Source organism: Marmota monax, unplaced genomic scaffold (genome assembly GCF_021218885.2).
Source record: "Marmota monax isolate L192 unplaced genomic scaffold, Marmota_monax_Labrador192_F-V1.1 WCK01_AAM20220418_F8-fsc00215, whole genome shotgun sequence".
NCBI classification, from domain to species: Eukaryota; Metazoa; Chordata; class Mammalia; order Rodentia; family Sciuridae; genus Marmota; species Marmota monax.
In genome coordinates, this window is record NW_026695214.1 from 1,946,518 (window position 1) to 1,974,473 (window position 27,956).

Consider the following 27,956-nt stretch of genomic DNA (forward strand, 5'->3'; position numbering starts at 1 on the left):
GACACCGACTTTGAGAACGCCTTCGATTCACAAACTCCGCACCCGGCGTCCTCACGCCCCGCAGAGAGGGCGACCGCGACAACGACACGAGTTCTTCACCTGCGAGGCTCCCGAGCAAGCCCGGCTCGGCCAGCGCCGTGGAAAGGCCCGTCTGGACGCCTCGCCTGCGCTAGCAAGGACCCCGGCCGCCCTCCGCGCCACCCGGCCGCCCTCCGCGCCACGCCGCCTCTCTCCACCCAGCCGCCTGTCTCCGCGCCGGCCCCGAACCGCAGGCGAAGAGCGGCCCGAGCCCCGCCCCAGCCACGCCCCTCTCCACCGTGCAGTGCGCCGGCGCAGAACCTCTGACGCCGGCCCAAGCCCCACCCCCTTGGAGAGCGACCATTGGCCTCGGGGACGGGGCTTGGGCACAAGATGGCCGCTGCGCGCCCGGAGCACCCGAGTCCGAGCTCACCGATCCCAGAGTCGCGATCCCTGGAGCCGCCGGACCTGGTGGGCTCGATGAATGGGCCTGGGCGGGGTGCCTCGAGGCGGGGGAGGTCGCAGGGCAGGGGGCGGGGCCTACGAAGGTTGGCGGGGGTGGAATCAGGGCCTGGGGGCGGGGCTTTTGGGGTTTCGCTGGGGCGGGGCCTAGGGAGGCGCCTATGGGATTCGAGGGAGTGGCCTAGAGGAGGCGGGGCCTGGCGACAGGGGTTGTCTGTGGTGCAGGATTGGGTCATGGTGAGGAATCCCAGGGATTCGTTTGCATAATTAGGGTGGTACCTTCATAGGGGCGGGGTCTTCGGGAAATTCTAGGGCTAGTCAACTTGGCTGGAAGGTTGAAAAGGTGACCCTGAAAGAGGGGTAATGACCAGGTCACTATGTAGGGGTGAAAGGATGATTCTGCAAGTGATGCCTCTCAATGCCCATGGGAAGATTTGTGGGGAGAAATGGGTGTCCCAGATGACTTTGGAACCTCCTCCTTGTTCTCCTCATTCAGGACTGGAGAGTAACTGGGGACATTCATTAATTCAACAAACATTTACTGAGCTGCTTGTTCAGGGTCTATAACAGAGGTGACCAAGACAGACAAGGATTGTGTTCTCTTGTAGCTTGCCATCCTATGAGAGGAGAGAGACTATAAATGAGATTTTTTTTTTTTTGGTGATACATTCTATAAAGAAAATAAAAAGTGAGCTGATAGAGTGGGAGTTGGGGAGCTAAATTTAGATGTCAGAAGTCAGCTGGGTGCCGGCTTCTGTTTACATTGGGGTCAGAGAGATAAGCAGGAGTCAGATCAGGGTGGCTACTATAGCGAGGATTGGGGGTTTTAATTGCATTTGGAGCCATGGGAGGGTTTTGAGTGGAAAGTGGCTTTATCTGATTTACATTTTCAAGAGCCCATTCAGGCTGCTCAAGAGAGGTGGATTATAAGGGGAAGAAGTGGGAACAGATTCCCTCTAGGAGGCTCTTTCAGCTATGGAAGTAGGACAGGGGTTTGAGCTTGGGTGGAGGAGAGGTGGCTGGGTCCTTGATATATTTTAGGCAAGAGGGAAGAGCTGAGGGCATGGGGTGGCATCCTGGGACTTGGTAATGACCTAGAAGGAGAGGGAGCAGTGGCCTGCAGTGAAGCAGACATTTAAGTAAGTGGGGGCTTCTGGGAGGTCTCCAGGCAGGGTCCACAGGCTCCTTGTTCTTCTCCCCCTACCAGGTCCTGGCACCTGATGATGGCCGCCCCGCCACACCCCCAAGTGACCTCATCGAGATCCAGGTGGTGAAGGTCACAGATACCTCCCTGGTACCAGAGCCACCAGAGCCAGGTTCTTTCCACTGTGCCTTGTGTCCAGCTGCCTTCCGACTGGTCTCCGAGCTGCTGTTCCATGAACATGGCCACCTGGCAGGCGCGGATGGGGGCGGGCAGGGTGGGGACCCAAGCCGGTGTCACGTGTGTGGTCACAGTTGCCCAGGTCCCGCCAGCCTCCGTGCTCACTACAGCTTACACACGGGGGAGCGGCCCTACCGCTGCCCGCTGTGCCCGCGGGCCTTCAAGGCCTTAGCGCCACTGCTCCGGCACCAGCACCGACATGGGCTGGAGCCAGGCACCTCCCGCAGGCCTCCGCAAGCCGCAGCAGCTGGAGAGCCAAGCCCAGGGGTGCCGCAGGAGAGGTCAGAGGTGGTGATGGCCGCTGCGGCTGCTGGCGCGGCGGTGGGGAAGCCCTTCGCTTGCAGGTTCTGTGCCAAACCGTTCCGCCGCTCCTCAGACATGCGAGACCACGAGAGGGTGCACACCGGCGAGCGCCCGTATCATTGCGGCATCTGCGGCAAGGGTTTCACGCAGTCCTCGGTGCTGAGCGGCCACGCCCGCATCCACACTGGCGAGCGCCCTTTCCGCTGCACCCTCTGCGATCGCACTTTCAACAACTCCTCCAACTTCCGCAAGCACCAGCGCACCCACTTCCATGGGCCGGGGCCTGGGTTGGGAGACTCTGGGAGCCAGTTGGGCTCACTGGTGGCTGAAGGGTCAGGGAGTGGGTGCGGGACAGATAGCACTCTGGAAGAGGGGCATGGGGAAATGGTGAAGGTGAAGGTGGAAGTTGACCAGTAGGCTGGGAGAGCAGGACTGGGGGTGATAATTCTGGAAGTAGAAGGCAGATTGCAGGGGAGGGTGTGGGCAGAAAGAGACAGGGGCAGAGCAGGGAGGTAGTGAGCTGCTGGTGTTGGAGCAGAAGGAGAGTACCAAGGTTGTGGACTCCCAGAGATCCACACTGCACCTAGGTGAGAGGCCACAGGAGGGGTAGTGCAGCCCTGTGTGTGCCCAGGTGAACATGATACCGTGGGAAGCATTTCACTGCCCTGTTTGCATTCTTGTTAGGTTGTCCTTGGGCAAAACGTAGCCTGTAACAGAACCTGGACTCTAAAAAAGGGGAGCCAGGGTCAAGTGGAAGGTGGGAAAATCTCATCCACCATACTGTTCCTGGTCTAGGCCTTCTGCAGAGTGCTGGACTATTTGGGGCTCCCTAAGGTGGACGGTGGTGGAATCTTTTCCTACCTCACTGTATTGCACTGGACTTGAGTTGCCTACAAACCCCCAGGCAGAAGATGTCCACCACTTACTGGCCCCTTTCTGAAGCTTTAGGCTTAGAGCCTGTGGTCCAACACGTCTGCAAAGAAGCCTCAGGCTTCTCTACTTTCCTCCACTCTGAATTTGAAGCAGTTTATTGCCTAGTCCCAGGCAGTCCCAAGGAAGGACTAGCTAATGGCAGCATGGCCTTCTGGCGGCACTGTGGAATAAGAGGACTTGGAAGCTGGAGGTGGGAAACCTCCAGTCTATTCCTATTAAAGGACTTGATGAAGGGTTTCTCTTTGTCAGTCTTGTATTTGGGTTGTCTTCTTTGAGGAAGTGGGGGAGCAGGGCCATGCTGTGGTCTTCTATAAACATTTAAGTTGCACTGTACCACTTTCCAAGCCTGTGTTCTCACCTTTAGAATATGACTGAATAGGTACTGGCTGTTCAGACCTTTTATTTCTGTGTGGGAGAGGGTTCAGGAAGGCTGGCATAATGTAGGGACCCTGCAGCTGGCACACTTGCCTACTCCCTGCTATGCTCAGGAGGTAATAAACCACTAGTGTCAGTCCCAATCAGCCAGCACAAGACTGCCTGCAGATGAGTTAACAAAACTGACCCATTTCCCCAGGAAAACACTTGTTCTCCCCATCTCAGGAACCTCGACAGGTTCCTGTGGTCTTCCTCCGTCACCTAATCCCTTATCAGTCTCCCCACGTTGCACGTTTAAGTGTCTTTGACATCTGAATACTTCATCATCACTATTCTTGTAGACCAAGACAACAGTGACCTCACATCTGGATAACTGCACAGCAGCCCAGCTGAGGCCCTACCTTCTCCATTCTCCAACACTGGAGACACTTGTATACTTGACACCAATCCACAGCTCCTTGTGACTTTTGAGAAGGGATCACAAATGTAAATACCTACCAGAGCTGCTTGGCCAGATTTAAAGGCAAAAGTATCTGTGAGGTGAAACATGGCAACTGACACTTGGGCTCAGTGTTGGCATTCAGCAAGGAGTGGTGGGATTGAGAGTAAACGGAGCATTTACATTCACACCTCAGGAGAAGGTAATGGCACTCAGTGCCAACAGGGATGCAGATTGGGTTTGATAGATTCTTCAGATTTTCAGAAGTTCCATTAGTTAACATTATGTAAAATCAAAGGATTTTACATAAAATCCTTGGATTCCACAATGTTGCTAACTAAGCCAAGCCCAGGGCCTTGAGCATGCTATCCAAGGGGTCTACCACTGAGCTACATCCCAACCACTCAAAGTTTTTGTTTTTTAATGCACAAACTAAATGGTTTGAATTGCTTCCAGACTGGCTGCTGATAGTTTTCAGCCTTTAGCCTAAAAAACTTCCCAACTGTACAATTTAGAATTCAAGCCCCTTCAGGATCCAGCCACACACCCACTCCAACCTCCAGTTATACTACATTTTAAATTCTCTAGAATGGCTGGATTTAGTTGGATACACCCCATCCTCTTCCTGGGATTATTTGCCCATGTTTTTACCTGGCAAGCTCTTGTTGCTTTATGCCGCTGTTCAGATCTCACCCTCCTTTCGAGGAAGCTTTTCTAACACTTGCCCCAGTCTGGTAAGGTGACTACTCCATGCTCCCTCAGTCTTCAGTGACACTTCCACTTCCAGTTGACCTTGGAGCCCTGGAGCTCTGCTGTAGGCTGTTTCATGGTAGGTCTGCAGCATGAGAACTTGGCACACTGGGTTGCTGCCTTCTTGTGGGTCACACTAGACCTGCCCAGACAGTGTTCCCTGTTTCATCTTCAAGTTTCAGTATTAAAGTACCCTGAGATGAGTCCCAATTCTACCATGAATTTGCCAGGTGTCCTTGGAGCTCTTTTGTTCTCCAGGACCCCATGCTCCTCTTCTGACAAGTGGGATGACTATAAACTTGTACTGCAGGACATATATCACACAGTTCTGTGATGTATGAAAATGAGAGTTGCATAAGTTTTTTTGGTTTGTTTGTTTGTTTTTTGGTACTGGGGGTTGACAAACCCAGAGGTACTTTACCATTGAACTACATCCCCATCCCTTTTTATATTTTGTTGAGACAGGTCTCACTAAGTTGCCCAGGCCAGACTTGAACTTGTCATCCTCCTGCCTCAGACTCCCAAGTTGCTGGAATTACAGGCATGTACCACCATGGATCTCTGAAAGGGCTTTTGAAACCCCAAATCATTATCCTGGAGAGGCAGGTGCTACAAGTGAGCTGTAAATTGAGTCCACACGAGGCTGTGATATGCCTGACAGGAGTTCTCTAGTCTTCTGAAGGGTGAGGGCCATGTCTAACTCACCCAGTGCCCCAGCTTGGGACCTGAAAGACAGGGGTTTCAGGAAATGGTGGCAAGTGAGCAAACACTGAAAGTGCCATGCAGGGCAGTCTGTACCCCCAGCCAGCTCTTGACAGGAGAAACCTACCTGTTTTGCTCACTTTCATTGGCCCAACCAGTGGGCCAATGCTTGGAATGTGGCCAAACCTTAGTGAATACCAGCTGAAACACAGCTTGTGAGGCAGAGGGTGCCTGGGAATCACAATCCCCAAGGAAACAAAAGTTCTCAGCCTTGCATCTCACCAACACTTAACCCCCACTCTCCCTGAGATCTGAAGATAAACTTCATCCACCCTGTTGATAAGATTTATTGTCCTCTGCTCTGTACAAGCTTCGTCTGCCACCCCACCCCCACCCCACCATCCAAGAGCACCCAGACCCCCCTTGTGCCCTCCCAACTCAGCTCATATCTGCTGTCCAGCCAGATTCCAAAGGGGAGGCAGTTCAGATTAATCTCCACCAAAGAGCTCCCAGGGCAGAATGCTGCTGGGGGTGGCTAGTGAGGGTTACAAGAGAGGGTTGGACAGAGGGTTCAGTTCAGTGTCTGACAGAATGAGGGGAGGTCCAGAGATCCAGGATGGGAGTGATTCAGTCTTGATTTGTAGGGCATGTGCCCTGAAGGAGACTCAAAACATATGAAGTTCAGAAGGACAGGTGACAGCAAGGAGGGGGAAGAGTCTGATCAGCAGCCCTAGGAGGGAGGAGTCAAGAAGGGACATCTGATTGGAGTGGCAGATAAAACTCTGGGGTCAGGCATCCTTCCCCAGGGCTCCTGCCCCTGCTCCAGGGCCCCCCAGGCCCTCGGCCTTGTGCACCAGACGGTGTTTCTTCAGGCCATAGGTGTTGGCGAAGCCCTCCCCACAGGAGGAGCAGCGAAAGGGCCTGCCACCCTGGTGGGCCGCCAAGTGCTTACGGAAGTAGCCGGGATCCTTGAAGGCCTTGAGGCAAGCGGGACAGCGTAGCTCGGGCCGCGGGGGCTCATGGGCGCGCTGGTGGCGCAGCACAGAGCTCAAGTAAAAGAAGCCCTTGCCACAGTGCTCACAGCGGTAGGCGCGCTCGCCCAAGTGTAGCCGCTGGTGCTCCAGCAGGTTGGAGCGGTAGCGGAAGGTCTTGCCACAGGCACCGCAGCGCTGGGGCCGAGCCACTGCGTGCAGCCGCCGATGCTCTGCCAGACTAGACGATTGTGCAAAGCGCTTGGCGCACACGCCACATTTGAAAGCCCGCTCACCGGTGTGCACCACGCGATGCTGCCGCAGGTACCATGAGCGCAGGAAACCTCTGCCACACACACCACAGCGATAGGGCCGCTGCTCTGTGTGGCATCGCTGGTGGCGCATCAGCAAAGCTGCCTCCCAGAAGCGCTTCCCACACACCGGACAGCGGAAACCCCGCTTCTGCCGATGGCTGCGGCGGTGCAGGAGCAAGTCATAGGCGCCCGCGAAGCTCTGGCCACAGAGGCCACAGCCCAGGGTCCGCCGCACCAGGTGCACATACTTATGAGTCACTAGGCCCAGGAAATGCTTGAAGCTCTGGCCGCACGTGGCACAGCTAAAGCGTTCAGGACCCGAACTGGCACCTCCACCGGCCCCGGCTACTGCAGCCCCACCAGCGTCCTCGCCCCCAGACACTCCTGCTAGCGCTGCCACAGCCGCCCCTACTTCTCCCGCCAGCCCGTTGTCCAGCACGCTGGCCGCATCAGTGGCGCTGGAGCCATCAGGGGGTTGGGAGCCACCCGGCGTGGGTGCGAGCAGGCGTTCTGGGGCAGCCTGGTGGACCAGCTTGTGCCACATGAGGTTTTCGATGAAGCCAAAGGTCTTGCTGCAGGCATCGCAGCCGTACGGCTTCTCAGACATGTGGGCTTCCTTGTGGCTCATGACGTGGAAGAGGTCTGGGAAGTGTTCTCCGCAGTCTGAGCAGGCGTAGCTTAGGCCGTCCGAGGGCCCCCCAGACGCGGCGGAGGGCCCAGGCCCACAGGCTCCTGTGGCACCCTGGGTGGTGGGGAGGCCCGCGGCCCCGGCCAGGGCACACGGCAGCTGCAGCCGGTGAACCTGGCGGTGACGGGTCAGGCTCTGTGGGTAGCCGAAGACTTTGCCGCAGAGTTCACACTTGTAGGGCCGCTCGCGGGTGTGCACCACGTGATGCTTGCTCAGGTGGAAGGACTCGCGGAACCTCTTCCCGCACACGGGGCACTGGTGGGGCTTCTCTCCAGTGTGAATGCGCTCATGGCGCTTCAGGGTCTCCCGGCGCCCAAAGCCACGCCCGCAGATGCCGCAGCAGAAAGTCTTTCCTGGGACACTGGTGCCAGAGCTTCCAGCCCCGCTGGTCCCTGCCCCACCAAGCAACAGCGGATGGGCACCCAGGAGTGGGACTGGCACGGCGCCATATACCACTGCGGCTGCAGCCGCTGCTGCCTTTTCGCTGTCTGTGGTGGGTGGGTCCGGGGGCAGGAGGTAGGGGCCAGGGGGAAAGGTGGGTGGGGGCTGCGGGACAGAGGCAGCACCGTCCTTGGATGCCTCCGAAGCCGCAGGCTGGGCATGGGCAGCCTTGTGCCGAAGTAGGCTCTGCGGCGCTGAGTAGGACTTGCCACACAGGTCGCAAGGGTACACCGGCCGAGGGCTCCCCGCCCCCGCGTGGGCCGCCTGGTGCTTGAGGAGGTAGGAGGCATCCCGGAAGGCCTTGCCGCAAATGCCGCAGGGGAGGCGCAGGAGGTCTGCGGAGTGTGTCTTCACGTGCCGCTTGAGGCTCTCTCTCCGGTTGAAGCTCTTGCTGCACACGGAGCAGGAGAAGGGCTTCTCGCCCGTATGGATGATCTGGTGCTGGTGAAGGTGGCTGGGCTTCTTGAACACCTTCCAGCAGAGTGGGCAGGCAAATGGGCCCTCACCACCTGTAGTGGACGGAGGGGGCACGCCAACGCCTGCAGGGGCAGTGGGGGCGGTGTTGGCATCCCCAGAGGTGGCAGGCGCGGAAGGTGTGGCTGGGGGGCCAGAGGAAACCGTGGTGGGGACAGCAGCCGCTGCACTGGCTGTGGGGACTGGGAGACCCAGTTGAGGGAGTGGGGGTCCGGGCTGTGGTGGACCCCCGGCAGCTGGTGGCACATCCTTGTGACAGCGGCGGTGGCGTATGAGGCTGGAGACATGGTTGTAGGTGCGGCCACAGACGCCGCATTCGTAAGGCCTCTCCCCGGAGTGGACTAGCATGTGCTGCACCAGGTGCGAGGACTGCTTGAAGGACTTCTGGCACACACCGCAGGGGAAGCGCCTCTCCATCAGGTATTTCAGCCTCCGGAAGTAGCCCTTGTCATCCTTGGTTGGGTCGCAGGCCGCCCCTGCGGCGGGTCCTGGTGGGGTCTGCGAGGGGGCTGGAAGTGGCCCCGGTGCACCTGTTGGAGCACCCAGCCCAGGTGCTACCCCCGGCCCAGAAGCCGGCCCTCCTCGTTTCAGGTTTCCAAACAGGTGCTGGTGTCCCGAGAGGTCAACGATACCCCACTGTGGGGCAGGGAAGGCAGCGTCAAAGAGCGGAGGCGGAGGGGCCCCAAAAGCGGGTGGCAGGGGCGGATCTGGCTTCTTGGCTTGAGAAGAGGACGACGATGAGGAGGAGGACGACGAGGAGGAGGAGGAAGAGGACGAGGAGGAGGAGGAGGAGGAGGAGGAGGAGGAGGAGGAGGAAGGAGCCTCCGCCTTGGGTTTGAAAGTAGATTGGGGTGGGTAGTCATATTGGGGAGGTGGGGGCTGGGGCGGAGGCTGAGGTAGGGGCCCCGGGGCACAGGGCAGGGCTGCCACGGCCTTGGCATGCTCCCCATACAGCTCCATGGGCTCGAAGCGCTGGTGGTTGAGGAATTCCAAGAAGTCAAATGGGTAGCTCTGGAAATGAACCCCGTCCTCGCCCCCGATGCCGCTGCTCCCACCACCCCCGGCACTGCTGCCTGCCGGGTTTGCCTCCATTTCTGGCAGATGGGGAGAAGGGAGACCCTGTAAAGAGGAGGATTGGGCTGAGGAAAGGCAGCAGGCCCCTGGCCAGCAAAGGGAGCTGTGTATCCAGCCTCTTGTCCCCCAACTTTCCCTCTCACTGCACCAGCCCCGGCCCTCCCCCCCCTTTCCCACTTCCCTCCATCTCTCCCCAGCTTTTCCAGGGACCTCACATACCTCCCAGTCCATCTCCAGATCCTCCCCCTCACCACCTGCAAGTCCATTCTCTCCTTCTCAGTCTAGTTCCCCTGGCACTGGGGGAGCCTCTGATCTCAGTTCTAAGACTCTCTGTCACCTCGGGTTCCACTTTCTGTTCTCAGTCCCCTCAGGACTTGCTTGCCTCTGTAAAATGAGGGTAACAGCAGCTCTGTCAGAGTGATTCGGAGAGTGGGCTCCGGAGCGAGAATGCCAAGTTCAAATCTAAGCCCTGCCACTTTCTAACTAAGCGACCACCTCATCTCCAAAGGGGGAAGAAGAGCATATCCCTAGGCCACAGGGCTGTTACGAGGACGCAGTGTTGGCACGTGGAAGCTCTCGAGGTAAAGTGCTGCTGGCATGAATGGAAAGTATCACCACGTGTCGTTACCGCTACTGCTTCTAGGAGTAGAAAAGGGAAGTCAGGAGAAGGCAAGAGAACAGGAAGAGGCGGTCCTGGGGAAGGGGCTCTCCAGGAATTCAAGGTGGGAAGAAGCGTCTGCTTGCAAGGGTGCTGGTGTTTCTGGAGGACAGCCTGATCCAGACAGCACCTCACAGGCCCTGCGACTGGGAAGACATGGGGTCTAATGCCATCTGCTGGGGTCCACACTTTCTCCATGTTTAAAACAGGGCTGGAAGTCCTGAACTGCAGGGGGACTGAAGAGGCTGACACAGCACATAATGGAACACATCTGTCCCCTGAGCTTTGCACACAGCCCTGATGACATCACACACCTGGGGGAGCTCAAGCAAGCACTCCCAGCATCTGCCTAGGAGTACTTAACGTCCCAGACTGCAGCTGTCCTGTCTGAACAGTCGCCCCAGCACTGGCTCCTGCAGTGGCTCTGAGTTCTCAGGACCCAGCCAGCCTTTGAGCCAATAAGAGAGGTGCCCATGGGGTCTGCTACATGCCCATCATCCCTACCCTTGAGGCCTGGCTCAGTGTCCAGCCCACTTTAGGAACCTAGGGGCCTCCCAAGACACAGACCCTCATCCTTTGTCAGCATGGCAGGTTCTCTCCTCCCACAGGTAAAAGGTGAGTGCCTCCTCCAACCCCTGTCCACCGGTATTTTTATCTCCAGCTCTGAGTGTCCTTGTCCTTGGACAAGGCTTGACATTCCATGCCCTTCATACTTTCTCCATTTAATCTCTCTCCAGAAGGAGCAAAGGCAGAACCTAGGTCGGGCCCCAGGGGTTAGGAGAAAACACTCAGTGCAGGAATGCTGGGCTTAGGGGAGCAACTTGGGGTGGTGGGAAGGTGGACATTACCTGTTACTAACAGCTGTGGCTGGCTGGCATTTCCACAGGCTGCCCACCTTTCTGAGCACATTATCCCGTTAAATCACTGAATCCCACCAAAACTGAGATGGGATATTTGTTCTCTCCATTGTAAAGGTGAGAAAATAGAGGCACAGAGGGGCCAAGTGACTTGCTCAAGGTCATAGAGCAACAGTCGATAAGGGAGCAACTGGCCTGAGCAGCTAGAAGCTGTGTCCTGGGAGTGGAGGCAGGAGTCTTATTCCCTCTTATTCCACATCCTTCTGGGTATGAGGGAGGTCTGCACAAGGAACCTGGTAGGAGGGGGTGTTGGCTACTATCTTGGGAAAAAAAAATCAACATGGATCTTTCCTTCTGCCTGGAATGTTCTTCCTCAGAGCCTCCTCCTGGTGGCATTCCCAGGCCACCATCCCACTCTTCTCTACATCCCAGTCACTGCCACTGGCTGGTGATGTCCTCCTCGCTGTGTGTTTACTGTCTGCTCTCACTGAGAGCGCAGACCTGGCCTACCTTGTTCCCTAGTGTGACCCCAGGACCCAGCACAGCACTCATGGACGCTGGGTCGGCACCTGACAAATACTTGCCGATATGTAGAAATTAAACCCCTTCCTAAATCTCCAAAGGGTCCGTCAAGAAATCACAAGGGAAATTTGAAAATGCTTTTTGCAGTGAAAGAAAACAAAACCACAACACACCAAAGCTGAAGAAATGCAGCCAAAGCAGTGCCCAGAGGGACAGGACCGCCGCGAGCGCCCGAGCTGATGAAGCTCTGTGGAGCGAGCAGGTGCAGGACAAGCTGACTGCTCCCCAGGGAGCAGACAGCAGGCTCTGGGAACAGTGCTGTGGCACAGAGGGCAAGGTGGGCAGGTGCGGGGGGTGGTTAGTGGGGAGAGAACGGTCAGTCTCAAGATGACTTCCAGTGGGAAATAAGATACTTCCTCTTTCTGAGGACTCAGTGAGCTTCACATTGTCTCTCTGAGGGGAAATGTGTCACAGAAGGGCTTTATGCAGAGAGGCATAGTGGGGAGAGAGGTCCCACAGTGAAAGCTGTGACCGCTCACATCTACATTGGCCCAGTTTGATGTGTACCATGTCCTTAGTGCCTCACAACAGTCTCGCCATTCTTGGTCCCATCTGCTAAGTGGGGAACTGAGGAGCTGAGTTATTCCCCCAAGGTCACATAGCCAGTAAGAGGGAAGCCAGGTTCTTGATTCTAGTTCTTTCTGATGTCAGGACCTGTGAGCTATTCAGCTGCAACACAGCGCTCATGATGAAATTCCAGCCTGTTGTTATCTAACAGTGATGCACAGAGGCACGGAGCCCTGGGTAAGAGCCTCCCACCAGCCAAGCACTCTTCTAAACCCTCCTCCCAAACACCCTATGAGACAAGTTAAATTAATTTGGTGGTTTTTTCCTTCTGGTACTGGGAAATGAACCCGGGGGACTCTACCAACGAGCTGCATCCCCAGCCTCCCCCACCACTTCCACTTTTAAATTTTGAGACAGAGTCTAAATTGCCCGGGCTGGCCCAGAATTTGGGACCTACTGCCTCATCATCCAGGGTTGCTGGGATTACAGGTGTGCACCTCCATGCCCAGATGGTTACACATATTGACTCTGAAATACAAAGGAAGTAACTAAGAAAGTAACCAAGAGGTAAATTAGTCTCCCAACATCACACAGCAGGTGTGACTCCCTACATATGCCTTCAGTATTTTACCTTCTGAGACAACGGTGGAGCCCCCATTCCATTGTATACTGGAGACATGATCTGCTTCACCCACCTCCCTGCCACCTAATCTCAATCTCTTGGGTGGACTCAATCCATGGTAAGCCACTGACATTTGTTAACTCTATTGTTTGTTGACTCATGTGACTTGTCTCAACTTCACAACAAACTCATAAACATTACTATTCCCATTTAAAGATAGGACTAGAGTCAAACCATGATCTTCTTCTAATCAAAACCCTACAGTGACTCTACTCAGAGCACAACTGAGACCTTAGGATGACCTCCACCTCCCCCACAGGCCCCCACAGACACCAGTGTGTCCACTCCACCCATGCCCAGGGCTGCTGCCTTGCCCAAAGTGCTCTAACTCCTTCTCTCACCTCCTTCCTGTCTGCTCCACTTTGTCTTCTCAAACTGGCTCTTGGTGACCACTGTAGCCCACGGCCAGGCCCACATCCCCACTGCTTCATCTCCCTCCATCACCATCACCTAATGCTCCACACGTTCTGCCAGCCTGTCTTGTTTTGCTGGTCTCCCTCTCCAGAGAGAGTGGTTTTTGTTTTGTTTTGGTTTTTTTTCAATATTTTGTTGTTGTTTTCAGTACTGGGAATTGAACCCAGGGCCTTGCGCATGTAAGGAAACTGCTCTAACCGCCTGTTACAACCCTAGCCCTTTTAAAAAAACGTTTTTTGTATAGAGGCAGGATCTGGCTAAGTTGCTCACATGGTCTCAAACTAAAATCCTCCTGCCTCAGCCTTCCAAGTAGCTGGGATCATAAGCTGGTGCCACTGAAGAGGCGGAGGAAAAAAAACAACGGGGGTGGCAGATACTGGAAAATGAACCCTGGGGTGCTTTACAACTGAACTACAACCCCAGTCCTTTTTAATTTTTGACACAGGTTCTCACCAAGTTGCTTAGAACCTTGCTAAGTTGCTGAGGCTGGCCTTGAACTTGCAATCCTCCTGCTTCACCCTCCTAAGTCACTGAGATAATAGGCACCAAACCCAGCTCAGAAGCAATGTTTACATTTTGTTCACTACTCTGTTCTCAGGACCAACAAGAGTGCCTGGCTTGATAAGTACTCATTGATTAAATTAATGAAGGAGGGGAAGAGAGAAAGTGATTGAAGAGAGAAAGTGCTTTAAGTTATGAGCCCTAGTAGCCCCTCTTAATCATTTGCTCCTGGGGAGAGGGTGTTAAAAGCAGCCCTGTGGTGGGCTACAATTGTCCAGAGGAGTGGGATTTACACCCAAATCTAACTTTTTGTCCTATGGTTTACTGGAGAGTGAGGGAATCTTGGGTGAGGTCTTCCTAAAACCCCAGCCCTATAACTCTGTCTCCTTAGCCCACTATATGACTTTGTATTTCTATGGATTTTGATTTTTAGTTGTCTGCCCTCTTGACAGCATATCCAGTCCACATGGACTGGGATTTTCGCCTGTTTTGTTCTTGTGGCATTTCTAGGGTGAAGTGGGCACTCATAAAATAGCTGCAAGTGTGTGTGTGAACAAATGAATGATGTGCCTTCCGGGCTTGGGCCAGAAGAGGTGTCCTAGGCTCTCTGCCATCAGCCTTCCCTGCAACACTCTTCCCTTCAATTTTCATGCTCCACCCTCACTAGCCTCCTCCACTGCTCCTCTACTCACCATGGTCACAGTGCCCTGTCCCCCCTGGCTGTTTACCAAGATCTTTGCCTTGCTAAATTACCTCTCATGATTCAGGTTTCACTTCCGAAGAGGCTCACCAGCCTCCTGGAGAGCCACCATTATACTGCTTATTGTTTTTTTTGTTTCTGATCTGCCTTAATTAAACTTTAAAACTTCATAAGATGAAAAACTGTCTGCACCTCTCTCCTTCCCAACTATATGCCCTGGACCTGGAAGAGTGAATAGTCACTCCATGAACAACAAATGTCTACAGAAAGAGGTGTGTTGCACCCTGGTGGAGCCAGGGAACCTTCCCTAGGAAGTCCAGGGAAGTGTCATGCAAGCTGGCTGCAAGTGACTACAGAACTGGCTAAGGCTAGGGGAAGGAGAGCATTCTAAGAACGTCCCACTGCCGTGCTCTGTTCTAGAGCAGAAGTACTGAAGGCAGAGGAGGCCAGGATGAATGCAGGAGCAGAGTCTGGTGCTAAGCAGACAGGTTTTTCTGCTGGGGGCCTGGGAGGGGGGTGGCAGGAGGGAAGATGTGGGTATTAAAGGAGAACGCTAGAGGGAGCTGTTCGTTGAGGGGTGTGTTTGAAAGGGGTATTCTTGAGCGGAATTAAGGAGGGGTTACATGGGTAAATAGCATTTTGATCCGAATAGAAAACATTTTTACGACAAAAGGGGCTCTGGGAGTGGAATGTATGTAATCATCGTTAGTGGGGGACAGTTATGTCGCAAAGCACGAATGCAGCCCTCTTCGGAGGCAGTCCTTTAGGGTTCACGAGCCACTGCACTAGAAGAGGAGCAATGCTGGTGGCATCGGGGGACTGCCCTGCAAAAGAAGCAATGACGGTGAACTCTGTGAAAGAGATCCTAGAGAAAGCATTGGTGGGGGGCCTGGCAGGTGAGGGGACCGTCACGAATGAAGGCGCTCTGGCAGCCGTCCGAGCAGGGGGCGTTCATGCGGGACACATCTGGAGCGGCCTTTTGGAGAGCAGTGTGTGTGGGGGGGCCCTGGCTAGCGCCCGGCACAGAAGCACTGACGTTCTGGGGGGGCGTCCTGAGGACCGCTGCAGTCCAGGGCGGAGCCCCCCGCCCCCGCCGCCCGGGCCCCCGGGCCGCGCGCCCGTCACTCACCGGCGCCGGGGTCTCCGCCGGGAGGAGGCCGAGAAGGCGGAGGAGGCTCCGCCGCTCCGGGGAGACCCGAGGGCCCTACCGGAAGTGCCGCCCCCTCCCCCTCCCCGGCAGCCCCGCGCCGCCCGCCCGGAAGCGGAAGTCGCGCCCGTTCCCGAGGCGCCGGCGTGGAGGACGGAAGGAGGCGGTAGCGGCGGCGGCGGCGGCGCGGGGAGGGGCAACGCGCCTGCGCACTATCGCGGGGATAAGGGCGGGGAAGGCCTAGGCGGCTTCCGGTGGGTCAGCGGAGTCAGGTGCGCCTGCGCTATGTGTGCCCGCTTCTTCCTCCGGCACCGCCCACGTGCTGCGGACATCCGGTTAAAGCACACCCTGAGCTCCGGTCCCACGCTTGGGCCACGCCCCCGGACTTTGAGCCACGCCTACCTTGTTGCAATCTTTATAGGCTCCGCCCTCGCCCCAACCCTGTACCTTTCGCCCCACCTCCACCAAGTTTCTCCGTCTTTCCTCTCTCCAAGACTCTATGCTCTGGAGCTCCAGCCTCCCTCCCAAGCCCTGCCACGCCCCTTCGAAGCCCTGACCGGAGGGGGGGGCTCTTAAACTGTGTCTGCCCCTTGGATTTAAGCTCTGTCCTTCTTCCCACAGCTGCGCGACCCTCATAACTTGTGTGTATGGTTATGCCTCACACTTAAAGCATCTCCTTGAACCAGTGGTTCTTGAGTAGCAAGGATCCGTCTCCAGCTCCTTGCCCCAAACCTCTCAGTAGAAGAGACCTATGTGGTGGGGCCTAGCGTCTGTGTTTGAAAATACCCTTCAGGAGGGTCTCTTGAGCTCAACCACAGCTTTACCACACTTGACACTGCTCCCCTCACATAACTCCATAAACCTCCCAACTCAGCCCTACCTCAAGTAGGGAAACCCAGATCTATTTAGATCCCCCTCTCTCAGGTACCTCCTTCTCCTTAGTCATGTCCACCCCCCAGCACTTTCTAACAGTTAAGTCATACTTCTAATACTTTGTCTTTCAAAAGCTCTCTTTCTAGTCCCATCCCTCAGGTAAACTCTCGCCCATTCTCTGGAAGTCATTCTCTCTCTTCTGGCCAACCTTAACCTCTTTAAACCATCCCCAGCCTTTGCACCTTCTAAGACCCACCCTAATGCCCCCTAACTGCCCAATAAGGCTTGCACTTCGGCCAAGCCCCCCCCCCCTTTCTTTTGATAAACCCTACCGAAATTCAGTCCTCTTATCTTCAAGTTTTGTGTTTTTTGTTTTTTTTTTTCCTTTTTAGTGCTGGAGGTTGAACCCAGGGGCTTGCATATATGCAAGGCACACAGTCTCCGACTGAGTTCTATCCCAGCCTTCAACTCAGTGTTTCATTGCAAACTGTGGGTCCACCGAGGCAGGACCTACATGTCAGGAATTTGGCAAGGATGAGGGGAGCCTAGAGTCACATTTGCATAGAAGATCACTGTTTTACTTAGTCTGGCTTTTTATTGGTAGTACTTTGGGGTCCGGTGGAAATGGGAGAGGAGCAAAGGCTTCTTCTGAGCCATTCTTTGGCGCCATGCTAGCGAGGCACGTGACGTGGGGTTATTTGGAATCCCACGCACTTCTGTCAGGGCGGTGCAGCCGCTGAACACTGCAACGGAGAAGAGGCATCATCATGGAACACACACAGGAAGCCAGTAGGCAGGGATTTATTGCCACAGCCCCTGCCTCCAGGGGCCTGTTAGTCCGTAGGAAGGTGCCACAAGGCAGCAGGACCTGGAGGTGTAGGTCCCTAGCCTCGACCCCCTCCCAAGACAGGAAGACCACCAGAAGCGAGGGTGTCCTGGCCCACTTGCCTGGGCCCGGTGCCAGCTGAGCTCCTGGCTGTAAGCCAGGACCGGGAAGCAGAGGCCGAGGGTGCAGGACAGGCGGGCTCCTTCCCCTCAGGCCCCTCCTCGCACACCCCAGCTGTGGCCGGGATGCCTTCTTCTTCGTCCCACGGCGTCTCGGGCCTTGGGTCAGGGGGACACAGGGGCATTCCCAAGGCCTCTGGGTGCTTGCGTTTGGAATGGCGCCGCAGGGTGTTGGCCTCGGTGAAGCGCAGCCAGCACACTGGGCACTGGTATGGGCGCTCACCGGAGTGCACGCGGTGGTGATGTGCCAGCTCGCCTGCCTCGCGGAAGCGGCGCGGGCACAGCTGGCAGCAGAAGGGCCGCAGGCCTGCATGGATGTTGCAGTGCCGCCGCAGGTGGCTGGACCGCTTGAAGGTCTTGCCGCAATCCTTGCACTCATGCGGCTTCAGCTCCGAGTGTGAGATGCTGTGGCGCTCCAGGTCGGAGAGGTAGGGGAAGGCGCGCAGGCACACAGGGCAGAAGTGCGGGGCCCTTCTGGAGACAGAGCCCTGGGGCCCACCTGCAGCCGACCTTTCTGAGACTGTATAGGGTACACCCTGATCATCGATCAACAGGAGGTCGCTGCCACCACCACTGCCCACCTGTGAGGTCAGCTCCTGCGCCAGCGGGGGCTCTTGCCCTGACTTGGGGGGGCGGCCCCGCTTGCGAGGGAAGGAGGCCTTGAGGGTCCGATTTGAGGAGGCGGCTCCCCCGGGAGGTCTGCCTCTGCGGCCCCGGGGAACGGGAGGAAGTAAGGCCAGAGGTTTCTCTTCCTCCCCAGTCAAAGTCGAAGGCAACGGGTCTGGGCTGGGGGTGTCCATTGAGCAGTGAGGGGCTTGGGTCTGGGCACTGGAGCCGGCTAAGAGGAGAGAGGGGCAGCGTCAGTGTGGGGAGGGTCTCCAGCACCCCGTGTACCCCAACATGTCACCCAACCCTGGCTCCAAGTCTCTTGACCTGAATATGATTGACCTCACCCAGACAATTATAGCCATGCTGGTGGGTAAAACAATAAGATAATTTAGTACTGGTTCATAAACGGGCACTGCCCTGATTTCCACAAATGTCCCCCATGCCCCACAATCTGTTCCCTTGACCAGGGAATTCAAGATCAACATTAGCTAAATAAAGAAAAATAAGGGTTCAACTGAGAGTGCAAGCCTCAAAATAGCCCATCAAATTCCAGAGCCATAGAGGTTTCAGAGATTTCCTTCCTGATTAGCAGAAGAAGGGAATGGTTCAGGACTAGAAGAAAGGAATCAGTCCTAGGTGAAGTTTGACCCTAATTCGTGCAAGAGGAAATATATCCACATTGCTAAGTTTGGCCTCTGGAGTCAGATATCCCAAGTTCAAATTCAGAGTCTGTCACTTCCTCTCTGTGGCCTTGGGCAAGGTGTTCACTTCTCCCAGCTCAATTAAGTCTTTCACAAAATGGGATTCTGTTCTACTTGCCCGCCCAGACATGCCATAGGACAATATTTTACACAGAAGAGCTCTCATTAGCATCATGCCCTCTTCATTAGCATCATGCCGCAGCTAAGTCTCACACCAACCTTCTGAATGAGGATGCACCTTCCCCATTTTGCAAATGGGGTAACTGAGATACAGGAAAGCCAAGTCAGCTAAGTTCCCTCTGATAGTTAGTGCAAGGCCAAGACTCCAATCCGGTGTTGCTGACCACAGTGGCTCAGGGAATGAGAAGAAATGGACCCAAGGAGATAGAGGACAGCATGAAGACTCTCAGACCCAGGTTTAAATCCAGCTCTACCCATAATAAGCAAGTGGTAGTACGTCTCTGAACCAGTTTCCTTCTCCGTAAAATGCTATATCTGGTTTGTGGGAAAGTAATAAGGAAGGGGCTTTAAAATGCCCCAACCTACTGGTGCACAGTGAAACGACAACCAACATCACCATCTTCCCGGAGCCAACTATAACCTGGGAGCATGGGATCGGGGTATAACTGGAGGGGTAGCACGAGTGCGCCGCGCCCCCGTTTAGACTTGTTTTTTTGTGGTGCTGGGGATGGAACCCAGGGCCTTGACTATGGTAAGCAAGTGCTCTACCAGCCGCAGCCCCCAACCCGCTTTAATGGACACACAGCGGCCTGAAATCCAAAGCGCGACAATCTCTCAACGACCATATGGTTCGCTCCCGTGGGGTAACCCGGACCGGGAGGTGGACCTCTGAAACACGGGAGGAGAGCACCTGGTCCCTCGACCCTCCCCCCACTCCCATTCCTTGCGGGCGCGCGCCCGTCGGACCGGAGCGGTGGAGCCCGCGCGCGGGGCGGGCCCTGCGGGGGCGGCGGCCAATGAGCGGCGCGGGGGCCGCAAGCAGCGAGAGCTGCCAGGAGGGGGTCTGCGCGCGCGAGCCCGGCGGCTCCGCGGGGCGCGAGGTCGGCGCGCGCAAGGGCGAGCGCGGGAGCAGGTGTTGGGCCGCGCTCCGGCGCGCTCCCGGCCACCTATCCCCCATCCCCCTCCCCCCTCCCGGGTCCCCCGCCTCCCGGGTACCTCATTTGCATGCCGCCTTGGGCTCGCGTGTGTGCACGCGCGCGGGGGGCGACGGGCCGGCGCGTGGGAAGGGGCGGGGGCGAGGGGGCCCTGCCCCTCGGCGGCGGCGGGGCGGGGACGGGGGCGCGCGGGCCCGGCCCCGCCCCTCGGAGCGGACGCCAGCGGCCCCTCCCCTCGCCGCCCGCGGGGAACAAAGGGTACTCGCTGGGTCCTAAGGACCGGTCACGTCCGTGCCGGCAGAGGCGCACAAGTCGCCGGATTTGCCCCAGTGGGAATGAGCCCATCACCACATCCCTGACCACATCAAAATGCCTTTCCTCCCAGAAAGCACCCAACCGGGTGATCCAATCAAAGATGGGTCGGAAAGATGAGAAGCGGGAAATGTCTACTTAGTGCCCGTAGCTAACATGGCGCCTGATTGCTTCAAGGCCCCATGGAGGATTAAATAGAAAAGATGGTGCCTGGTGTTTTCGATCTGTATTGCACTTGGCACAATTCAGTTTCTCTCTTCCTTCCAGATGCAACTCGGCATCCTGTAAAGAAGTAGTGCGAGACTGGGGAAAAGGAATCATAACTGTCTATGTTAGCACCAGTTAGCGTCATTGTAGACTGCAGGAATCCGCAGGCTGAGCTTATTGCCCTGACGCTATGCAGCGCCGGGGATGACCATAGGCCCCGCCCCGCTGCCCTCAACCAAGATGGCGCCGATATGGCTTCTCTAACTTTCAAGCCCAGGAAAGGGAAAGAAGGAGAAGGGCGGGGTGGAGTGGAAAGGGGGAGTCGAGGGGGCGGGAGAAGGGGGGGGGGAGAAGGGAGCCGAGGCGGAAGTTGAGGGGCCCCCCGGGTGGAAGTGACGCTACCCCCGCTGCCCAAAATGTCGGCGCCCAGAGGGAGGTGTAAGTAATTAAAGAGGAAAGCGGACTGATTTCCCTGGCCTCTCGAGGCCTCATCAAGCTTCCAGGACCTCCGCCCTGTTTGAGCGAGGTGGACCTGCTCGGTCCCGGCCCGCCTGACCTGCCCCCGCCCCGAGTGCCCGGGGCCGAACCTTCTAGGGCCAGGGGGAGGGGCACAAAGGGCCGTTTTTCGGGCCTGGGTCTCTGAGCCGACTGTGCTGGGGGGGCCGGTTCTGCTAGCCGTGGGGAGCACGAGGGGGCGGGGCCTAGTGGTGATGTGGGCGGAACAGGGACCGGAGGAGCCGAGGGGGCGGGGCTTGTTGTGGGTGGGGCTTCGTACATTTTAAGGGTCTGTGGATAGAAACTGGGAGGAGCTTAGGTAAGGGGTGGGGCTTTAATACTGTGGTGGGTGGGGCCTATATTGAAAGGCAGAGAAGGAACTCTGTTTAAGGCCTGCTGGGAAAATAGGGACCAGGAAGAGGGCTGGAGGAGCTTAGGGTAGAAGGGGTAGAGTTTGTCTGGGGTGGGGTTTGGTGCTGAGAGGGGGGCCCAGGTTTAGGTGTGTAATTTGGTGAGTTCCATAGAACTATCAAGTCTTTATAATAAAAGTGAAAGAATTTGGAGAGGATGGAGAGGGCTCAGTAGCCAACTAAGAAAGGGTGGAGGAAGTTATAGGAGTGGAGTGGGGATTGATCTTGGAAAGGATGGGGCCTATTTGAAGGAAAAAATGTATGGTATTGGAAGTCAGATCTTGTTAAAGTACAAAGATTGGAGAAGTCGGATGACTTGGAAAGCATGGGGGTGCTAAACTAAGAAAGTAGGAGGGCCCTTACAGATAGGGGTAGTCAACAGCACACTTGCTGAGTCTCGACTGTGCACTGGCTCACGTGAGCACAAGCATACTTGCCTGGCTGTGGCTTAGTGCCTGCTACCATTCCATGAGGTAGGTACTAGAATCTTTCCCTTCTTACAGAGGACCAGAGTTTTGACTGGTTTTATCTAGGTTGCACAGCTAGTTTTGGTCTTCCTGGAAGCATGACACTGGTGTGCTTAGCTGCAAATCCTTGTCCTCCTGTTCACTAAGCAGTCATCTTCAAAGAAGTGTAGGAGAGGCTTTTGGAGGGAAAGTGGCATGGCTAGGGATACGTGATGTTTAAGGAATAGAACTAGTGTCTCCAAAGGAGTGGTGGGACCTGCATCAGAGTGGGAGGGGTTTAGAGAGGATCCAGAGAGGCTTAACACGGTGACTTGAGTAGAAGTGACACGGTAGTGGTTATGAAGATTGGCAGATGAATGAAGAAGAGGGAGAAAGGTTTGTAAGAAGAATCTTAAGAACAGTGGGTGTGGTTAGTGTGGTGGGCGTGGCTTAGCAGTAGGAGGGTCTCCAAGGGGTCTGGTGTGGGACCTGTGAGCCTAAGGGGCCAACAGGGAGGTGATCCCTTCAACTGCTCTGTGTTTCCTCCCTACTCTAGAAAGCCCCCAGCCACCATTGTGCCACCTGTCACCATGGATGAAGCCCGGCTGCCGGCACCCCCGGCTCCTGCCCCTGCACCTGCTACAGCACAGGCAACACCTGCTGCAGCCCCCCGCGTCCCATTTCACTGCAGCGAATGTGGCAAGAGCTTCCGCTACCGTTCGGACCTGCGGCGTCACTTCGCTCGGCACACAGCTCTCAAGCCCCATGCGTGTCCACGCTGTGGCAAGGGCTTCAAGCACAGCTTCAACCTGGCCAACCACCTGCGCTCCCACACGGGGGAGCGGCCCTACCGCTGCTCTGCCTGTCCCAAGGGTTTCCGCGACTCCACAGGCCTGCTGCACCACCAGGTGAGTCTGCAGGCCCATACAGCCCGCACAGGGTTGAGAGGCAGCAGATCGAGGCCCGTGCACTTGTTTCCTCCCATAGAGAGTTTCTCCTTTCCTCCCTCCGCCCATCACACACACACAACATGCGAGTAAGTTGCCCCTCCCATGTGGCCCTCGCTCTGGCCCCTGCCAGGGCCTACCCTGTGCATCCCTTCCCTATCGTAAAATAGTGTTACCACATGTACATATAATTTCTTTATTTCACAACTACCAACTGAGGGCTTTGCCTGGGCCCAACACTGAGGTTGCCAGGATAAAATCAATTAAATATCAGCTTTCAGAGAATTTATGTTCCTTTGGAGAAGGACAGTGGCCAGGAAAGTGATAAGAAAGCAGTTCCACAGATAAGAATGTTCTGGGAAAGGAGAAGTGTCGGGAAGGATGTTTTTAATAAATAAGTAAAATCGACATGGGGAGTGCAGGAGGGGAGATGGAGAAAGGTCAGGGCAAGGCCATGTTTGAGCTGGACCTGAGTCTGAGAAGGAGTCCATGTGGGAACAGCATTCCAACAGGAGGGATGCCCGCACAGAGGCCCCAGGTGGGAAGAAGCTTGGTGTGTTCAAGGACTGATTGGAGACTGTGGTTGGGCAGGGTGGAGGCAGGCGGGGCAGACCCACATCCACCCGGAAAACCATGTCTGAGGGCCAGACACCCTGCTAGGGCCAGGCAGACCTGGTTGACAGTGGTCTTCCACATCCCCATCTCTGTCCCCTGGCATCTCTCTTGGTTCAGAACATCATGTCCTTGATGTTGGCCCCAACTCTAGTGGTGTCCCCTCCTCCTGTTTCCCTCTCTCATGTCCAGTGTTTTCATCCATCAAAGAGACCAAGTACCCACTGCTTACAGTCCTTAATGCTCAGGCAACAAGTCCCTCCACTCATGGACATCTGCCCACTCCCACCAGAAGGTCATGGTCCGATGGAACCCTTCAGTGAGCCCGACTCTAAGTCAGGTTCTTCAGGGAAAACACAGTCCCCCTTCAAAGCCCCCACATCCAACAGTCCAGGGAGGGGGACATTGATTGACACCAGGTTAGTAACCGTTAGACTGCTGCCAGAACGTTTCGGGGGGTGAGGAGAGCTGGTAAAGTGGGTTGGGCGGGGTCGAGGATGCTGCTTCTGAGAATGATACCTCTGCTCAACAGGCAGGAGAGGGCTGCCCAAGCCCAGGAAGTGCACGTGTTCATGGAAGCAGGATAGGCATTTCAGGAGCCGGATGTGTGGCCAGGGACAGTGTGGCCAGGGGGCCAGGGACAGCATGGTACCAGAGAAGGCTGCAGAGTCCACTGGTCCTGGGGCATCCAGTAAGCACAGGACCCTGGAACCACAGCAGTAAGCAGACTGATCTGGTTCCTCTTTCCTCTTTGCTTATGTGCTGGGGAGACAACAATACCCAGATGGGTTGTAGAAACTCAGAAGGGAGAGGATGGATGCCAGGAGGGAGCTGAGGGCAAGGGAGCTGACAGATACACTGACACTCTCCCCAGTAAGGGAGGAGCCTGTCATGGAAAAGAGCCTTCCAGGCAATGAAAACAACATGTGCAAAGGTCCTGAGGCCAGCACAAGCTTGTGTGTTAGAAAGGCAGGTGGACAGAGAATAAATCTAGCAAGAAGAGAGAGTTCCATGCACCCCATTGTACTGCAGACATCACCATGTCTGGAGCCAGAATGGCAGATCGGCACCACTTCTGGTTCTTCCTTTAGGTCCTTGCCCCTGGTAGACATTTCAATTACACCGAACTCTCATCAACCCTCACAGGCCTCAAGGCAAATATTACCAATCAGTAGGACTCTACTCTCAGAAAGCTCTTATCCATAAAGGTGAATGATGTTTCAGATTTCTGGTTTCTCCCTGTCTGCAGGCCGAGCTGAGCCTCAGAAAAACACATTTCTGGGAGAATCTGATTTCCTAAATCTGGAAGTGATTCCCTGGATCGATATTTGTTTTAAAAAAAAAATTAGGTGGGACTCTGAAAAGCAGCCAGATTTGGTTCAAATCACAGCTCTGCCTTGATAGACCTGAGGGCCATTAGTGACCGGCTGGTGACAGCAGGCTTGACACTGGGTGAGGCCCCTCCCAGGCTGGCCTCTGGGACTCCGGAACCATTAGCTGCAGTGAAGGGGGGGCAGCAGGTGTGGCCTGTGCTGCAGCAGGGGCAGGGTCGGTGATGCCGGCTGCCGGGCTTCACGCATGGTGACAGGTGGCACAGTGATGGGTGGGGGCTTTCTAGAGTAGGGAAGAGACTGGAGTGGGTGAGGGCGTCACCTCCCTGTCTGTGAATGTGGCTAGCGCTTCCAGTGCCCTTCAGGCCTGCGCTTCACCTCTCCAGGCACACGGCCAGGCCCTCACTGGCACCAGCCACATTCCAATGCTCAGTAGTAGCACATGTGCTCGTGACTAGTTTATCGGGCAGTATGAATGTAGGACATTTCCATCATCACACAAGTCTGTTGGACTCAGAAGGTTCCCCGTGTACCTTGAAACGCCACCTCCCACCTAGGCATATGTAAGAGCCCTGTCCACCTGTCCCATTGTATGCTGGTTTAGAGAACACGGAGAGGGTCGTTAGCCATGGTAGCATGCCGACCTAGTAATTATCTTGTGGCCATTTCCCTGTGTCCTCACAGCAGCACTGTGAGATGGCTAGTCTCATTCTGCCCATTTACAGAAGGGAAAAGCAGAGGTCAAGAGATTCAAAGCTGGGGCTGGGGCTCAGCATAGAGCGCCCACCTAGCACATAGGAGGTCCTGGTTCGACCCTCAGCACACATAAAAAATAGATAAAATGAAGGTATTGTGTACAATAAAGAATAAGTATTTTTAAAAAGAGAGATTCAAAGCCACTTGCTTCCGTATGCACAGAATAGAAGACCCCAGGGATTTGACCCCAGGCCTGGACCACTCTCCCAGGGAGTCACACCCCTAAGTAGGCCCATTGGAGAGGATTAGGACTTAGCCAGGAAGAGTGGCAGGAAGTGTGTCCACCCCCCACCCCCCACGCGCCCTGGGCACAGCATCTGCAGAGGTCCTAGGTGGAAGGGACTTGGTCTTGAGCACTGAAACATGCCTGCGTGGCCCAAAGTAGAGAGTGGGCTTGCGCGTGTGGAATCCGGGTGGGAAAGCTTGGGCCTCCTCCTTCTCGGTGTCCCGGAATCTGCCACACGGAAAGCCCCTCTGCGCTGACACTGTGTTCCACTCCCAGGTCGTCCACACTGGTGAGAAGCCGTACTGCTGCCTGGTCTGCGAGCTCCGCTTCTCCTCGCGTTCCAGCCTGGGCCGCCACCTCAAGCGCCAGCACCGCGGGGTGCTCCCAGCACCGCTGCAGCCTGGCCCGGGCCTGCCCGCCCTGAGCGCACCCTGCTCCGTCTGCTGCAACGTGGGGCCCTGCTCAGTGTGCGGGGGCGCGGGGACCGGCAGTGGAGAGGGCCTGGAGGGCGCGGGCGCGGGCAGCTGGGGGCTGGCAGAGGCGGCAGCTGCAGCCGCAGCCTCCTTGCCTCCGTTTGCTTGCGGCGCCTGCGCACGGCGCTTCGACCACGGCCGCGAGCTGGCAGCCCACTGGGCCGCGCACACAGACGTGAAGCCCTTCAAGTGCCCGCGCTGCGAGCGCGACTTCAACGCGCCCGCGCTGCTGGAGCGGCACAAGCTGACCCACGACCTGCAGGGTGCTGGCGCACCCCCTGTGCAGGTCTGGGTCCCGGGGGCCAGCAGTGGGCTGGAGACAGCCCGCGAGGGCGGCTCAGCCGAGGCAGGCGACGCTCGATCGGCTTGGGACGGCGGGCTACTCCTGGGCCCCACCGGGGGTGGCGTGCCCGAGCTCGGGGGGCTGCTTCCGGAGGGCGGCGGCGAGGCCCCAGCGCGGGGTGCAGCGGCCGAGCCGTCGGAAGACACCCTGTACCAATGCGACTGCGGGACGTTCTTCGCGTCGGCTGCGGCGCTGGCCAGCCACCTGGAGGCTCACTCGGGTCCAGCCACCTACGGCTGTGGCCACTGCGGGGCGCTGTACGCGGCGCTGGCGGCCCTGGAGGAGCACCGGCGGGTCAGCCATGGCGAGGGCGGCGGGGAGGAGGCGGCAGCGGCGGCTCCTGGGGGGCAGCCGGCATCCGGGGAGCCTGCGTCGGGCTCCGGCCGCGGCAAGAAGATCTTTGGCTGCTCTGAGTGCGAGAAGCTGTTCCGCTCCCCCCGCGACCTGGAGCGGCACGTGCTGGTGCACACCGGCGAGAAGCCGTTCCCGTGCCTCGAGTGCGGCAAGTTCTTCCGGCACGAGTGCTACCTCAAGCGCCACCGGCTGCTGCATGGCACCGAGCGGCCCTTCCCCTGCCACATCTGCGGCAAGGGCTTCATCACGCTCAGCAACCTCTCTAGGCACCTGAAGCTGCACCGGGGCATGGACTGAACCGCGAGGCCGCGCAGCCCTCAACCCAACCAACCCAGGGACTGGACTTGGCCCTGCCAGGGACCTCAGGACTGTGCGCAGGTGAGGCCCCGGCCCTTCAAGTCCAGAGCCAAGGCCCTAAGATGAGGCCCCGACCTGGCGATGGGGCCACCCAGATCCCACACAGGCCCCTGAGCTGGGGGACCACAAAGAAAGAGACCTCTTCCAACGAAGGGGTCGGAGAACATATTCATTGGGGGACCTAAACCTACAGAGAGACTCCTGAGCTTGAGACCCCAGGAATGCGTGTGGGCAACCCCAATCAATAGGCCTCTAAGATGTGGGGACCTACAAATGAGAAATGGGTCTCCACCAGCACCTCTCAGCTAATTAAGTGTGGGTATCTCCAAGGGAAGACTGCCCGCTCCCAGACAGCCATCGTTCTCCATGACCTTGATCTGGGGAATGCAGGGACCGTGTTCCCAAATCTTCCAGGATCCCCTCCAAATACTACCCACCAGTCACTGGTGACCCCAGAAAATGAATATAGCCGAAATCTGCCTTTCCCCCATTTCATTCCCAATACTGAAAGAGGACCAGGGTAGATGACCTTGCCTTCAACTCCCCCACCTTCCAATTAGGTCCCTTTCTTTACCACTGAATGGATCGACCCTAAGGATCTTCCCCCACCCCCAAACACTAGGATAGACTGGTCCGAAATCCCCCTAGCCAGTAGGATGGACTGACCCAAATGCACTGGGCTGGTCCACATAGTGGTCTGGCCCCACCCTTCTTAGAGTGAATAGGACAGACACTCCCTTATCCTGTAGAGTGTGGCTGGGTCCACGTTACTCCACATCCTGTGACCTCATCCAGGTGGAGGTGGTGGGCTTCGGGGTTTTCCTCCCCCGCTCCTGTAGCACTAGTCCATCTTTCTCTCCATCTCTGTTGGTTTGTCTCTGTGTTCCTCCTAGCCCCAAGGGGAAGGGGGGAAATTGGCTAGGGGATTCCCCCCTTGTGAGCCTTGACTTTGCCCCCTTCTCCCACTCCCCAGTGTCTCCAGGACCCCAATAAACCTTGTCCTGTCAATCA

General features: G+C 56.5%; 4 protein-coding genes across 15 annotated transcripts; 2 read left to right on the plus strand and 2 right to left on the minus strand.

The window, feature by feature from the left end:
• The first annotated feature begins 268 nt into the window (after positions 1–268).
• Positions 269–3,334, plus strand: Znf784 (zinc finger protein 784). 2 transcript variants are annotated; one of them, XR_009225597.1, is made up of 3 exons: positions 269–489; positions 1,688–2,783; positions 2,909–3,334. XR_009225597.1 is itself a non-coding variant. In XM_046431034.2 (2 exons), the coding sequence occupies exons 1-2, from the start codon at positions 412–414 to the stop codon at positions 2,579–2,581; spliced, it is 972 nt and encodes a 323-aa protein (XP_046286990.1). In that variant the 5' UTR covers positions 269–411; the 3' UTR covers positions 2,582–3,334. The 2 variants fall into 2 exon arrangements, 1 of the variants encoding a protein (XP_046286990.1); XM_046431034.2 differs by having other exon boundaries at positions 1,688–3,334.
• Znf865 (zinc finger protein 865) lies at positions 1,003–15,532 on the minus strand. 8 transcript variants are annotated; one of them, XM_046430900.2, is made up of 4 exons: positions 15,356–15,529; positions 12,387–12,457; positions 9,545–9,709; positions 1,003–9,370 (listed from the first exon to the last, which is right to left on the minus strand). In XM_046430900.2, the coding sequence occupies exons 3-4, from the start codon at positions 9,554–9,556 to the stop codon at positions 6,152–6,154; spliced, it is 3,231 nt and encodes a 1,076-aa protein (XP_046286856.1). In that variant the 5' UTR covers positions 9,557–9,709; positions 12,387–12,457; positions 15,356–15,529; the 3' UTR covers positions 1,003–6,151. The 8 variants fall into 8 exon arrangements, with proteins under 8 accessions (XP_046286856.1, XP_058430709.1, XP_046286855.1 ...); XM_058574726.1 differs by lacking the exons at positions 9,545–9,709; positions 12,387–12,457 and adding an exon at positions 12,953–15,050 and having other exon boundaries at positions 15,356–15,532; XM_046430899.2 differs by lacking the exon at positions 12,387–12,457.
• Positions 15,533–16,802: 1,270 nt separating this feature from the next.
• Positions 16,803–19,851, minus strand: Znf524 (zinc finger protein 524). Of its 3 annotated transcripts, XM_046431057.1 has the most exons (3): positions 18,781–19,491; positions 17,195–18,089; positions 16,803–16,989 (listed from the first exon to the last, which is right to left on the minus strand). In XM_046431057.1, exons 1-3 carry the CDS (start codon positions 18,806–18,808, stop codon positions 16,941–16,943), a joined length of 972 nt encoding a protein of 323 aa, XP_046287013.1. In that variant the 5' UTR covers positions 18,809–19,491; the 3' UTR covers positions 16,803–16,940. The 3 variants fall into 3 exon arrangements, with proteins under 3 accessions (XP_046287013.1, XP_046287014.1, XP_046287012.1); XM_046431058.1 differs by lacking the exons at positions 16,803–16,989; positions 18,781–19,491 and adding an exon at positions 19,738–19,851 and having other exon boundaries at positions 17,032–18,089; XM_046431056.2 differs by lacking the exon at positions 16,803–16,989 and having other exon boundaries at positions 17,032–18,089; positions 18,781–19,489.
• Positions 19,852–20,559: 708 nt separating this feature from the next.
• Positions 20,560–27,956, plus strand: Fiz1 (FLT3 interacting zinc finger 1). Of its 2 annotated transcripts, none has more exons than XM_046431060.2 (3): positions 20,560–20,633; positions 22,103–22,454; positions 25,695–27,956. In XM_046431060.2, exons 2-3 carry the CDS (start codon positions 22,137–22,139, stop codon positions 26,883–26,885), a joined length of 1,509 nt encoding a protein of 502 aa, XP_046287016.1. In that variant the 5' UTR covers positions 20,560–20,633; positions 22,103–22,136; the 3' UTR covers positions 26,886–27,956. The 2 variants fall into 2 exon arrangements, with proteins under 2 accessions (XP_046287016.1, XP_046287015.1); XM_046431059.2 differs by lacking the exon at positions 20,560–20,633 and adding an exon at positions 21,170–21,573.

Bases quoted from the DNA above. Each gene is read 5' to 3' on its own strand.
- Znf784 (XM_046431034.2), top strand. From the start codon at position 412: ATGGCCGCTGCGCGCCCGGAGCACCCGAGTCCGAGCTCACCGATCCCA. The intron at 490-1,687 runs GTGGGCTCGATG...TCCCCCTACCAG, and splicing joins CCCTGGAGCCGCCGGACCTG to GTCCTGGCACCTGATGATGG.
- Znf865 (XM_058574726.1), bottom strand. From the start codon at position 13,042: ATGAAGCAGTGGGGATGTGGGCCTGGCCGTGGGCTACAGTGGTCACCA. The intron at 9,371-12,952 runs GTGAGAGAAGGA...TCCTCTTTACAG, and splicing joins GTGGAGCAGACAGGAAGGAG to GGTCTCCCTTCTCCCCATCT.
- Znf524 (XM_046431056.2), bottom strand. From the start codon at position 18,808: ATGGGGAAGGTGCATCCTCATTCAGAAG. The intron at 18,090-18,780 runs GTTGGTGTGAGA...CTCTCCTCTTAG, and splicing joins GGTGCATCCTCATTCAGAAG to CCGGCTCCAGTGCCCAGACC.
- Fiz1 (XM_046431059.2), top strand. The intron at 22,455-25,694 runs GTGAGTCTGCAG...TTCCACTCCCAG, and splicing joins CAGGCCTGCTGCACCACCAG to GTCGTCCACACTGGTGAGAA.